The following is a 15,505-nucleotide window of genomic DNA, read 5'->3' as shown; positions in this document are numbered from 1 at the left end:
TTATACACACGCATTGTGTTTTCAGATTGCTTTGGTATACAGACACCTTGGCTGAACTAAATGTTTAAAACAGTGTAGTTGACCATAAGATTTAGGATTAAAATAATGCTGAGTTTGTTCAAAAAAACTAATTTCTTTGAAGCTATAAATTGTGTTCAGCAAGAAAAACAGGATAGTAAATGTAATCGATTTCATAATGTTTTTTGAAATAAATGGACTTAATATCTGGCTTACGAAGTTCACGATTTATTAAATTCTTGTAGGTGTTACCAAATTCTATTTTGTGATGTATTAGCACTTTTTTGGTCTAAAGTCATGTGACCAGTAGATCATTTTGTGAAAAGGAAATCCCGAGTTACCCAAAAGTTTTTGTGGTACTTTTAAAAAAGTGGTAAAGCAATTTTTTAGCCATCAACACAGCTTCCTGGTATTTTTAATAATTTGATGTACATTTAGTGTATGTTGTTGTAAGGTTCTCTTGTTGTGTGTGGTCACATTCCACTTGTTATAAAGCCATTTTCATTATCTAATGCAAACATTCCCACAGAGCAATAATCACAATGAGAATGTGTGTTCATTATAAGCAAATGCCTAGATGGGTGCTGATATCTTCAGTGTTAAATTTATTGTATTTGGTATAGTTTGTACATGTAAGCACATCTCAAACTCATTCTTAGTTTGCCCCATGCAAATATCTTAGCAAGCAAGCCATGCTTATCTTGGATTGTGCATTTCGTTGTATAGTAGTTTTTTGCTGTTAATTTTTTCCCCAGAATTTATCTCAGCCCAGTTTCTTTTTTTTATTATTCTTAAAAATCAATACTTTTACAATTTGAGAACTTAAGTATGGATTTTGCATTTTAGTGACTAGATGAAATTCATTGATTCGATGCTATATAAATTACTAAAAGAAATTGGGTTATTTATCAAAAGCCAGACTTTATGTAAAACCAGGGTCTATAAAGTTGAACCTTCTGAAATGATATCATAAAAGCATTTTCATATATATGTTTAGGTGATGCAATTTGTTGTTAATGGTAAGATTCACAAAGAATAATGTGTAAAGTTGTTTTGGGACACTGTAGGGATGAAATCATGCAAAAAAATAGATATAAGGCTGCTATATTTATTACACAAGTATTTCTACAATATAATGGAAATATTTATCACAGTCCATTTTTCCAGATTTTTCTGTGATTCTTAAAAAGAATTAACATTTTTGGTCAAGACAGTCCTAGGTGGGAAATTAATAGTATCTTCAAATTGTTCTCTTCTTTTCTGTTACTGATGGGCAAGCTATGTAGAAGTTTCATTAATCTGTGAACACTTTTTATTCTGTGTTGTATATTCATTTATGTGTGGTAGGGGGCAGTTGGGACTTTTAGATCTTTGATGTTTGAGGGTCAAATCATTACAAAAACCCATTAAAAGAAACAACCCAAAATATGTGGACCTTGTACTTATCTAGACAAATTACACAGCACTTTAGCAAGTCCATGGGCATGTCATATGTTACCTATGGTCAGTTCCAGTATTTGTGTGGAAGTAGTTTACAGGCTAGAGATACAAGTTAGGGATTTGCTAGGTGATGGTACAATAAAATGTAGATTTGGGCCCTGTAAAAATTACAGACAAGACTGGTGTTTTTTATTGTTAGTTCATCTCCACAAACTGTCTTTGTTAGAGGTAAAGGGGCATAGGGGATCTGTTTTAGCCAGAGTTGGTTTACAAATTTGTTTTTAAACTTTTAATAAATCAATGTGGTTTAAAATGTTGAAACCTAAACAAAAATACTGAGATTGGGATTTAATATGAATGGCCCCAAAATTCTGTAGAAGACTAATGATGTTGCATGATTTGCACAATATTGTCATAAGGGGCCGATTTATTAAAGCTCTCTAAGTATAGAGAAGATTTCCTATCATGGGAGAACCTGGACTTGACAAATGTTTTATATCCTGGACCAGATCCATTTTAGATTTGCTGGATCCACAGGGTTCACGTGGCCACAACATATTAAAAGCCTAAAGATTGTCAAAACCTGGTAAAATAATCTGGAAACAGCTTTAAAGTATAAATAAATAAAAATCTGAATTGGCCTTCACTTTCCACTTAGCCTACAGTTTATGGTATTGACAAGAACATGGTGTTCTTCATTAAAGTGCATGAGTGTATTTTACCTCTGATCTTTTAGTGATTCACAGTTCAGCAACTTTAATTGTTTACCATTGATCTAAGAGCATAATACTGTAAAGTTCAGCTGTTTAACCTAAAGGAAGCAGGGGGTCATTGACCCTCCATGTGTCTGCATATATTCCTTTTTGTACGTGCTAGCTCAGTTTGCCTCTCAATATTCGATAAAAGCCTTTAATGTTACTCTTTGTATTCATGTTGTACCTTATGTTCCGAAATGCAATACAAAAAGAACACTTTTCAAAATGCATAATTTGTTTCAATCATGTTTCTCCTTTACAAGTATGGAATATTGAAACTGCTAAACACAAATAGATTGTTTTATTGCCATTACAATGATGAATGCAAAAAAATATTTGCGCATTGAGCACAGTGGGCCTGATTTATTGAAGATTTCCAAGACTGGAGAAGATAGACTATCATGAGAGAACCTGGGTAATGCTGCAAACCTACAATGGATCTGGTCCAGGATTGAAACCGGTTGCCAATTAATAGTGCAGTGATTTTAGTGTAGATGGCTTCTATACTTAATATAACATGAAACAATCCTAATACATGGTTACACCTGGCAGTTTATATCATATATACATGTGCATGCAATAGAGTAAGATTGAGATATGAAAGTTTTGGAACCACTCTATTTTTCTGACATAATCTTTGGAGGCAGAAAGTCTGCATAGATGTTAATCCTTTAATATGTTCATTTTATACATAACCATCACTTTTAGTGAATAGAAACAGCTTTTGCTGTCTATCTAAGCCTGAATAATGTATATACTGGCAAACACAAAAATTGTTCTCAGTGCTCAACCCAGAAATTTATTTAAGCCGTGTGGGAAGAAATTTTAGGTGGGTGACAGCCCCTGTATTGTAAACAAACTCTTTGGTAACCACCCAAAAACAGCCGGGTGGGTGCTGAAAAGTGCCGGGTGGTGCGCCCAGCTAAAAGTGCCTGGGGAGAACCCTGGTTCTAAAGAAGGCCCAGCATTGGGAATTGTTTGACTACTGGTTTTGTAGAGTCAGTGGTCTGCATTATTTTCCTGTTACTGCTGCTGTTTAGTGTTGCATGCCTATTTCACGTTGATGATCCTTGAAAGGTTCACACATTGGGACCTTTTTTTTTTTTAAAGACCCCTTCAAGAATAAATCCCAAAATTCACTCCATTTTCATTCCTCTTTTGTTTTTTTCTTTCAGCATCAACCTTTGTCTTTTTTCATGACAAACCTCAATAGACTTTAAAAGCACTTTTAAGTTGACTCACATCTTCCATATATACCACAATTTTAATTTATTTAGTAATAAAATAAGGTCTGCTAAATAGGATTGTTATACTTCTTCCAGTATTCCCCATATAATGTTAGGTGGCTCTGGCTTGTTTGAGGATGGCAATTTTCAGCTATTAAAACTATTATGGAAGATTTGACATCTTTTTGATATTCGTTTCAGAGCATGTTGGGATCTTTCATTCCTATAGCATAGCCTGTTCTCTGCAAGGAATCCTTCCTTTTTTGATCAAAGCATCTTCCACTAACATGGCTTAGTTGGTTGTTCATATAGTAAAATGTGTTATGCCAACCACCAAATTAGGGGGATCTGTAGATAATTGTATAATGTACAGCACAGCAGTCCCAGTCATCTGCCACGTATTAAATGCAATATAGTAAAAGTGTACTTACATGTCTAAAGAGACTGAATAACATTTGCTTTATGACTAAAACTATCATGTAAAAAATATATTAAGTTTTACAACCATTGTTTGATGTGAATAGTATGAGGCTTGTGTAAAGCTTGTACTTAAGGCTAAATCCCTAGATTAGGTTAGGTTTCGCTTGTTGAATTTGGGTAAATTGCAATTTGTTTGGGATGTGGGTTGGGTGTGTGTGGGCAGTACTGTAAAAAGCTTAACATATCTCTTCCCCCATATGCAAGTATAATACGCTGTCTATAAATAACACCCAAATCCTACAAATCTGTCTTCTTGTAAAAATATTGTACCTGGTAAACTTGGACATGTTTAATGTTTCTTATATACACTGACACCCAGCCACATGGATTCTCTTAGGAGCATCTTGTCATGGTGATATCAGCTTTTAGCAGTGGAATAGATGATCCTTTGTATTGCTCTATCTTCTTCTAAAACCTCATGTGACAAAGAAGCGTCAAAGGGTTTGATACTGCTTTCCCTTCTGTTTACATATTGCCATGGTTCTGATATTGCTTTCCTGGTCACAACATCAAGGTAACTGTATTTGAAACGGGATTCTGAGTTGTTTTTGTTTGCTGCAGATGTCAGGGTTTAGTTTCCTCAAAGCTGAACTCAAGTCTGAACTTTATCTTTGAACCATGTGATCTTTTTCTTAGTCCATATGACATTATTACAAGGGGCTGCAAAAGATCTAGCCTTTAAAGGCAGGAAGAGTCAACATTCTCTGCCAGTCTCTGTGACAATTGACTAAATAGAGGCAGGGACCGGGAGCTTCCATAGCTCAGCACAGTCACCCATACATTGATCTGCATTATAAAACCTTGTTATCTCTTCAATATAAAATCTAAATCAGCCCAACCTTCTCTCTTGTGTTAAACGTAAGCAGACTTAACACTTCCTCCATACCTCCCTTACCATCTGCTAAGCTTGTTCTCCCACAACATTCCTCCCACAACAGTTTTTCACTTTCTCTATCAGTTCTCCTCTGCTACTGCTGACACACGGAGTGTAAGTTTAACAGACGTTTGTGTGAGGTAAAACACCATGACATTAGCTAAATAAACTTCAGCAAAGACATGGGATCTTTCAGTTCACAGCACTGCCTCTCCCACACTCTCCGGGCTGCAATTACTTACAGATCACCCTGGGAAGTGCTCACACATGAAGCTAGAAAATTAGCGTGAGCAAAAAGCAAGTAGCTGAAAGAAAAAAGCCAAGGCAACACAAGTGGGGAGGAATGGAACAATTTAACTTTAAAGCAGTAGATACAGCAGTAGTTCTACATATCAAAGAGACTAAATGTTTTAGTTTAAAACATTACCTCTTGTTGTGTCCCCCCATCTCCCCTGTCCCCATTCATGCCCATGTCCCCGTGTACTTCAATCCGCTGAGCACACAGCAATGGGGACAGTGACGAGGCCACCACAAGAGAACGTTTTATGCTGAAACTATTTTGCTCCTTTTGATATTTGTAACTTGAGTTGTTATTAAAAAAAAATACTATGACATATACAGTTTTCATTTAGTTAGTACAACACTAGGGTTTCTTTTTTTAGTGTCCGATCCGAGTGCTTTCGTAGATTTAGGAATTTTGATAATGTCACGTTGTTTTATGACCGGGTTTGTTTTGCACACACTTTTGCCTCAGTTTCAGTTATCTGGACATATCTTGCTGCACAAGGAGTGAGTTGTGATAAGTGGCAAAGCGAACATCCTAAATAAACAGGTATATCAGTCCTCGATTTGGCCTTCAGCCAGTATGGACATATCTGTTAAACGTCATTGACTCAAAAAGCATGTGCTAGTCATCTTTGCAAAGTATGCTGTCTTTGAAGATAGGATCTTCAATCACTATTCAAGGGATGTACTATTCATAATTCATCACAGTTCATCTTTTTGCATATTTTAAAGGCCCCTAAATTTAAATTATGAAAGCCCAAACAAAAGCTAGTTTTGATGCACAAGTCTTATAAACTAAAAGACAAAAACTTTCTTAACCTTTTAATGATTGGCTGGCTTATGTATTTCTCTTCTGGACACAGCAGCTCCCATTGGAAAGAATTCAGCAACACAAGTGGAGCTATTATTCCAAAAATCAATAGGGAGTACTAGGCTTGGTCAGGTGGTGAATGATCAGTTATTGGCTTGCGAATCAGCAGTGAGAATTCTGATAGATTAGACCCTGCAACATTTTTTCAGCTAATGTGGTGCAAGCAGACATGAGAGTGGCAACTTTGCTCTGAATTCAGAAGCAGTTCAGCATAATTGCGGCTCAATCGCAGAAAGCTGCATTTTAGTGAATATTAGTATTGGTATCTGTTACTTCTTAGTGCATTACCATTTGTGGTATTATTTCTGTATTCTGCCTGACCTTTCTTGTTTGCTGCCTTACTCAATCTCTAATTGATCACAACCTTAAACTCTCCTCTACACCTGGATACCTCACCTGGCCTGCCTGGCCCATGGCTTATCTATATGACCTGCCCTCATCTATTCACTTACTGGATACCGTGCCTTGACTTCTGTTCATGTTATTGTTACTCTTTGTACATCAGTACATGGACTGGGAGAGGTGCATGTTACTATAACCCATAAGAACATGTTATACATATTAGTGTGATTCAGTGCCAGTCATTAAGACTTGTACCCCAATGCACCTTCTGTACATTGCAGATCAGTAAGAACACTAAGTTGCATTTCAGAGTGTTGCCAAAAATGGAGCATTATTTTTTTTTTGTGCATTGGCATATCATAAATGAATGACTGACCTAATGCAAGCCTTATTAAGATGCCACACTGCATGGCAAATGTGAATGGGCTCCTAAGGATAACCTCTATTGCTTGTGTAGCTATCCTTTCCATGACCAACCCTTGTAAAGTAGAACCTCACAGGGAAACTGTGTTATACAAGGAGGAGACTAAATGAAGAATCCTGTGACAAACTTTCATTCTGTTTTGCTGTTAGAGCAAAGTTGAAATGAAAACCACTGTGCTGTGATTTATATTTTATTCCCTCTAAGTTTCTTGATTTACATTCTTTTTTACCATACAGTAGCTTGAAACATGGCTTAGAGTATTCAAGTAATAACCAGAGTCTTAGTGGAAGGCTGAATCCTGAATTTACTGAAAATGCCAATTTTTTAAGACCGCAATACAACTGTGGTTAAAGTGAGATGTGTCTACATTCTTGCCTGTCTGTTATTCAATCCATTGCATATTTTCCCTTGGAGATGTCCCCGTGACCACATATTAATTCTTCTCCTAGATATTATAGTTTTTTTCTTCTTTTCCTTGTGTGAAGGCTATAATGGTATATATTAGACTGACATTTTATTTATTTTTTGGCCACACTTAGTACATATTTTCTGTGAAAAGAAATTTAATTAAAAAATATCATTATTACACCTATCTGGAGTTAATCATGTCCAGATAGAAAATTAAAGCATTTACTTTTAAGGCACCTAATGTGTATGTACGTATATGTGAAAGTCCTCACAATTCTCTCGTTGTACAGAGCATGATGTATGAGATCTTGGTAAAGGACTTCAATGGTGTTGCTTTGTCTTTGCTTATTCTGCAAAGATCAATAGCAGTTGTCGCAGCAGTTGGCACTGTAATAATTTTCTTTCTATACAGTCCGTACCCTTGTGACTCTGGAACAGTTAAGGAAGAGCTCAAATACCTGTAAGGCACAGCATGTTGTTGATTACAACTCCCTTTATTTTCAGAGAATGTTTATTCCACAATCACTGAGCTGCTGCTTTGTGCACTCCACTGCCTGTGCATGCACGGAAAGTATTGAGCAAATAGTACTAGTGCAAATTAGGTGCAGTATCCCATAAAGATAGTACAAGGGTACACATGATAAACACCAAACTGACAAAATAACGTTTCTAGATTTTTTTTTGTGGGGTTCTCCTTTTGTCTTGTTTTTGCAGTCTATTGTGGCCAAGCTGGGGTTCTATATGCTCTAATTATCCATTCACCTTACAATACAGTGCTCAGCGGAGTATCCATTTTTGTGCATTGACAGGCTAGGTGCCCCATTTACAATGATGGCTGCAACACTCCTTAAAACAGAAGGTCATTACTGAGTTTGAGGACTGCTTTAGTTGTTCTACATTGCAGCACACATTACTATGATACAGATTTGGAGGAATGTGTTGAAGTGTGATTCCCAGTGAAGTGTACCAGCACAATGTACATTAACACACGTTGATAAAAATATGTTTGGTGTGAATGCATTCTAAATAGCACAAACCTGTGTTGAAGCACATGGTAGCACACAATTTTGGTGCAATAGGCATCCTATAAAAATAAATGTACTGCAATCACTTTAACTCCGAATTAAGTTCTGTAACTCTATGTACCAGTATGCAGGTAACAGACATAAATGTAATCATTCAACATATAACCTGCCTATGTTAAAATATAGGGTTGTATAAAAAATAAAGGTATCCAGTATTGTCGGTATCACAATTATCAGACGCTATACTAATAGCCATTGATCATATGTGATCTGTGTTGTGTGTGCAAAGCTTAGAATATATTCTCTTTATAATGTTCTATAAAAATTTGAAGCCACAGTAAAATCCCAAAGCAACGACTTTATAAACCTGCCTGTCTGCCTGTCTTTAGTGTGTTATTGTCCCTTCACCCTGCTGCTGTGTTGCACGTGATGGCAGGTGACTTTGGGAAGTCTGCTTACATAAACATAAACCACAACAAACATTATTTCTACATTAGTAGGGCTGGTAACTATTGTGTAATGGGGCAGCAATGTTTGTATGTACCCTATTAGATCTGTGTTTATAAAGCAAAGAAAAGAACCATTTCCTTTTATTAATTTTAGATTAAATTAGATTAACAAACGCTGAAGTTTTTTTCCAGGACACAATGTTTGACCTTTTTAATTAGTTCATGTATGTATAGGGGTTTTGTGTTGTGCGTAGAGCAGATAGAAATTTTCTGCCAACCTGTCTGACCAGATTTAAGCTGCCAGGTTTGTTAGTGACTTAATTTTCCTGTTCATGTGATTAAAAAATGTAAAAACTTACTGTGAGGAATGTTGGAATACTTTATTGGCCATTAAAACGCAAGGAATCTGTTGACAAAATCTTGATGGGACTGAAGTGTGCAGAGATATATTATCAGACATGGAAAAAGAGTTTTTTTGCACTGAACCTGCTGGATCCTTTATATTACTAAAATAGCATCTGTAGGAGTAAGCTGAAAGTTAACATTGTACATCTAACCATGTCTGAATATTCATTTTTTGCAATGGCTGTACTGATGCTGACTTTTAAAAATCTTTTTTGGATACCTGTATCATATATGATGCACCATGATGTATAAAACAGGCTGAATAAGCTGATAACCTCTCTTAGTTTATATCCATTTTATGTTTTGTTAATTATGGAGATGATTATCTCTGAAGTTGTGTAGTTAGTTTTAGGTAACCTTTTCACTTCTATGGATATGTACACATTTGTTTTCACTTCTGTACACACTTACCAATAAAATAGTGCTGACCTCTAAAACTATACATAGTTACAATATACACTTTCCATCCATTGCTGCTTTCTACTACTGCTACGTCAGTGTTCTCCCAAGCCCCTTTTAGCCAAACATACCACCCAGCACTTTTCAGTAACCACTCAAAAACAGCCGGGTAGTTACCGAAAAGTGCTGGGGGACAATACAGGGCCCACCAGCCGCCTACAATTTCTTCCCACCCAACGTAAAAAAGTTGAACTCCATCCCTCCAGAAAGTTGGCTGTCGAATGATCCATTAGAATGTCTAACAAAATGTTACATTTTGAAAAGTACCAGCTAAAATGTCAATGTACTAGTAATTCCCTGTGCACCTAACTAAAATCTTAAACAATGTTATCCGTCTTCTAAGCCACCTTCTAGCGTGTACTAGTCTCGTAATTTTTCTTTCCTAAAGAAGCACATCTTGCCAAACACGTTGAGAGATAAATGAGACCCAGGGACTCAGGGTTTTGTGAATGGTTATTGACAAAAGGTGCCTTAAAAGTCTTTAATAATGTTTATTTATTCATTTTGTATCTCTAATGATATTGGATGTGGCACCATACCTTTATTAGCTCCATTATAGAAGTTACCTATTGTGGAATACAAAACCCCTCATTTTGTCATAGAGATGGGGAAGTACTTGTTTCCCAAATCAGGAGCAAGCAATCTAGGGTGACAACACTTTTCCATAGACATGTCATCTTAAGATAGGAATTGTGTTACTAGAAGAATTACCAGGTTAAAATCAAGGGAAAAAGTTGCAAAATAAAACATTCTAGTTTTTTGGTGGTTTTGATATGCTTTAATGTTACCCATTACGTCCAACCACTACCATTTCTCAGTGTGTATCCAAACACCGGTTCTTTGCTAGAGATGGTAGTCCTACCCTTTTCACTTTATTGCCATTGTAAGGCAGAACCTGCAACAGTGCCCTGTGGTGCCTGCTGAACAGAATTCTCTTTCTCCTTGGTCAATCTGCAAAGGGCTCCTATGATAATTTAAACCTTTTACAACCTGACATAGATTTTGCTATTATTTACATTTGCAGCATTGCTAAACACCTGGCCAAAAGTTTCTTTAGCTGTGGTAATACATTCTTCTTATAAGCTTGCCTTCTAGCCTAAAACATTTGGGTAAAAGCAATGCTGATATATCCGTGTTAAACTTTGTACAGATGTCTGATGAACATCAGATGATTGTTGCTTGAAATTTCTAGTGACAGATGAATGAATGACTTCTGTACACATAACGTTCTAAAGAGAGGGCGGATGAGTGACTGACACCCACTATACTTTCTTCTAGTGAACTGTACAACGGCCATTCTCAATCAGTCGATTTATTAAATCCTTTAATATGACGCCCTCAGTTTGATAGAGAAGATTCTTCATACTAAACTATTTTAAGCTCTTGGAAAGAGCTTGTTTAAATATCATGTGATTTAATTTTCTGTCAATGAACTCTTGCAAGTGGTTTAACGGTCAGATGACGTGAATTTTCTTAATAAACTCTTGCAAAGAGTTTAACTGTCTAACAGTTTAAATTAGAAAGGTGAAAAGAAACCCAGAACATTCTGTACCTAATGAAATGGTTCATGCAGAAGGGCCCTGACTGTTCATGTGAAGGAGGGGGGACTGAGGGTGAGGATCAAGAGACTCACTATATGCAAAATAACAGTGCTTTTTGTTTGGTATTGGCTTCTTTTGTAAGGCAACACCTAATTGGTTTGGATATAAGGAGATTGTAAAAAGAACAGTTGTATGATGCTACTAGTTGAGAATGTGTAATGACTGTCAGCTGAATTGCAGGTCATCCTTTTCAAGAACCTACGTATATTTCAATTTGTCCTATAATCTCTACATCCTCTCTCTAACCCTTGTTCTTATTTTGATGTATTACAGATTACTGGAGTAATTCTTCTAGCTGTTGGAGTGTGGGGAAAGCTCACATTAGGAACATATATATCTCTCATTGCTGAGAACTCCACCAATGCTCCCTATGTACTCATCGGAACTGGCACTACAATCATTGTCTTTGGACTTTTTGGATGCTTTGCCACTTGTCGTGGTAGCCCATGGATGCTGAAACTGGTAAGAATGAAAGCAAATCTTTTGTACTCCATGTTGCTATTTCTACAGCTATTTGTTACATGTTTCATAGCTAGCTCTGAATTGTTTAATCATTTCTATATCACAGGACAACTTAAAGTTACCCCACATATTTTTCCTAAAACTTGCACCTGTCCCCCCTATTTTGAGTAAATGTTAAAATGAATTTCAATGATGTTCCTCATACTGAGTGCAGTCATCATCCCCTTGCCTACATTTCTGGCTTGGTGCCATTCTGTACTTCCCCACATATCTTTCCTGGCATTTCTGGTCAACTTTCTATCCAAGTAGACCCAGTGGAGTAAATAACTCCAACGAGCTGAACCAAGCAACAAACAAGCTGTGAACTATCCCCACATGTTGTATACAAATGTGACTGCCCTAATTGGCTGGTCAGAAATGTCATTCTGATTAACTTTTAATCCTGATAATGCCATAGCTCTGCTAGGAACTACATCTGGTTGTGGGGGGTGGTTAAATGTTTTTATTTCCTAAAATAGATCTGCCCTATCCTACCTAGGCCCTCTCCACAAATCACCAACTATATGTAGTGAAAAACAGAACCTGAAAAGGAATATACTTGCTTTGCATGTGTACTATCACCGACCTTCACCGTAAAGTTTTGTGGAATGTTGTGTAGAGCAGTGGTCGCCAACCTTTAGGACGTCACGGACCACTAAATTCACGGACTCTGAACCGGGCATGTCCGGGGAGCCGTGTGTTACTCAAAGGAGAAGAAACTTCCCTCAGAGTGAAGACATGATGTCAGAAACTGCACACAACCAGAGACACAACCCGCCCACCGCCCTGAGCCTGCGGTCCATAGAGGAGACATGGTACATGGCTCTGGCCGGTGCGCTCCCCCCAGCGTGGTCCTTCTCCGTGGACCACCGCTGGTGTAGAGTGTGTTCTTTCAAGATTTTACCTTCCCAGCATTCCATACTACACTGAAGAACCTTAGATGGCACAGGCAGAACATGGGGGTAATTCTCAATTAATGTTACTAAATGTAAAAATAGTCCTATACATATTTTGTACATACTTTGTAAAGCGCTGAATGTGGCACATTCACCAAATATTCATTGCAGTTGAGACAAACACTGTTATTTCCAAAATGTACTAGAATACTCCTGCATTAAGTACCATTGAATATCACACTTTTTCTCAATAAATATACCCTTAAATGTATTTTTCTACCTGGGATTGGGTAGGATTGCATTACTAGAAAGGAATGTCAGGTATACCTCTTTATTTTTCTAGTGAAATTGACATAAATAGCTATTTTGTCTTGTATGACCCAAAAGAACATGAAGCTCATCTTTTGTAGCTTCTTTAGAAGATTATATTCAGAATACTGTATACAATATTTTATACGCCGTGTAGGCAGCACATTCTGGATATTGTGGCCCCAAAAAAGCTCACCATAAACTGATCTCAGAGAACGGAATGTTCTTGTATGTAAATTTTATTTTGGGACACGTGAGGGCCAGAGAGTTCACTTTTGCAGTGATAAAATATTTATTCTCCTGTCAGACTGGATCCCTGAGGTAGTAGATTTAAAAATTAAAGTTGTAAATCTGAAACAAACAACTAAAAAATAAAAAAAAGTTTAAAAAAATCAAAAGTTTAAAAATATCAAAACCTCATTTATTTTATATGAGGCTGTGTGTGATGAAGGCCAGGTTAGGAGATTTGCCATAAGCTCATGGGGACCCCATTACCAGCAAGCGATTATTTACAGTAAAACAAAATTCTGAAATTTGCAGCAGCAAACCTTCAGTAAGTGAAAATAAGATAAACATGCTAGTACTGACCTTCTGAAAATAAGTAATGCCGGGATATTATCCAGTGTCAGAAGTCATGGCCACATAATAATTCTCTATTAGTTTTGGTTTCTTATTACTGCCTAAAGAAAGTATTTGAAGTCAGAGGTCAGCAAGCAAGTATTACTGTCACAAAGAAGGCTCAACTATGGCATTTGTTCACCTACACACAGGTTTCTTAAAAAGCTAAAACTAAACTCCAGGCCAACCATGAAAACACAGATTAAACATATATATGACTACTGTTTTCTAAAGGACTTCTCTGCATTCAGTCCTAAGATACATAGCTCTGTCACTTAGTCAGGCAAGCAAAGAGAACACAGTATGAGCTGCAAGTTTACCTTTCTCCCACTCTGCCTATCTGTTTTGCTTCTGGCACTGCACTACACCTGATTGGCTTCTGGTGTTGATTTACTCTCCCTTCTCTGAGCTCTACTGTACATACTGTGTGCGCAGTAGATTGCAAGACATTGGTGCTAAATAAAATTCAGTTTGCAATTTTTAAATTGCATAACAAATCTATTATTTATTTTATAAAGTAGCAATAATTTTTGTTGGTATGTCAGCTTTAAAGCATGTTTGCATGAACACTGTTTTCTCTTAAAATAAAATATAAAGAAAATGAATCAAATGTAGTTTAATACAGTCAAATCTCCCATACTAACATTGGCCAGAGTAAATAAAATCTTGAAAACTGGTAGTAAACTTTATTCTGCCTGCAAGCACCACAACAGCCGATTGATCAAGCCATTGTGGTTAGTATTTTAAAAGAGAAGTTGTTATTCGTTATCCATTAACAATATTTACAGATCTTATGACCTATATTTGTTGTATTTACATCAGGTAACCTTGTTTTAGAAAGCTTACTCACATGGCCTGATTTAATTGAAACTGGAATGATGTAACCGGTACCAATCATTACTGCAGAAAGCCTGAAAATGTTTTCACATGTCTGATAAGAGGATTCATTGATAATTATAAAATATACATGGAAACATTTGTAACACATTAACACATTGATAAGAATATTTACATTAAGCTGACGTAATTTACATGTTTACCTGAATACATGAAAAAATGTAGAGTATTTTCAGCACACAATTTAGAATTTTTTGAATTTACCTAAAAATATTCCATTGATCTGATTTACACTTTTTTTACATTTTGCTGTTTAAAAAATTTTTTGTTGCATGAAATATAGTGACAAAAAGATTAGCAGCTAGGGGATGTTAAATTATTTTCATTTGTAACAAAACAAAAGGGAAGTCAAAGACATTTGTATGATGTTGGGTTTTTCTTTTCAATTTCACTTTTTTAAGAATAAAAATATTGCAAATCAATTACAATGAGGTCATTACACAAAGACACATCAGCTGCATTTATTACATTCATCAAAAAATTATCAAAGCTAGACTCGAAGCAAAAGCAACAATCAGGTCCATACATTCTTTCAACAGTTTTTGTTAAATTTTTTTCCCAATATAGGGGAGTTACCAGGACACCATCCAGGCCTTGTTTACCCAAAAGACCTGTCAATGTACATGATCATTACACAGACCTCATTTACAAAATATGATTGTGTATAATGGGAGTGAAGTGGACAACAAGTATAAAGCTACGTACACTCCCCCTCCCCTCTGCATACAACAGAACGGTGCTGTATGTACTGCACTCGTTCATGCATCATGCAGTCCTTTCCAACGACTATATTTGCACGTGTGTATGCAGTTTAAGAAATACAAAACGTGGGAAAGGAAAGATAAGGGGCAGTCCAATTAAGATAAAGAGGAGGTGAAGGATTCATAAATTAGGGAATCAAAACTAAGGAGGAGGAGTTTTTCAACAAAAGTTATACAATGGTTTTCCTAAGCCCAATTCTCACCGTATTCATTAAAGGAGAAGTGTTTTCCCTCAAAACCCTTTTGATGTTTTAAACTGACCTACCCCTGCTTTGTGTAGCTGAGTTTTTTCCAAAAACTCTCCCAGCTGGAATGATTGTTAGGTGTACAAGTATAACTTTTTGTATTTCTGATTACCACTTTCTGTTCCAGTGATGGTAGCTATCGGGATATTGAGTGGGTGAATTTTCCCAATAACAACCTGAATATTTTAACTTTTTTTTCTATTCCAAAAGAGAGGC

The 15,505-nt window shown here is 36.4% G+C and overlaps 1 protein-coding gene across 1 annotated transcript in view; it reads left to right on the top strand.

The window, feature by feature from the left end:
- TSPAN7 (tetraspanin 7) overlaps positions 1-15,505 on the top strand; it is an 80,438-nt gene that overhangs the window by 44,411 nt on the left and 20,522 nt on the right. Inside the window, exon 2 of the mRNA XM_072427317.1 lies at positions 11,336-11,524. Within this exon, the coding sequence (XP_072283418.1) occupies positions 11,336-11,524 (189 nt within the window). The remainder of the gene's footprint in view (positions 1-11,335; positions 11,525-15,505) is intronic.

This window comes from Pyxicephalus adspersus, chromosome 1 (genome assembly GCF_032062135.1).
Source record: "Pyxicephalus adspersus chromosome 1, UCB_Pads_2.0, whole genome shotgun sequence".
NCBI classification, from domain to species: domain Eukaryota; kingdom Metazoa; phylum Chordata; class Amphibia; order Anura; family Pyxicephalidae; genus Pyxicephalus; species Pyxicephalus adspersus.
Note: the sequence above shows the minus strand (reverse complement) of the source record. Positions and strands in the feature narration are given on the sequence as shown.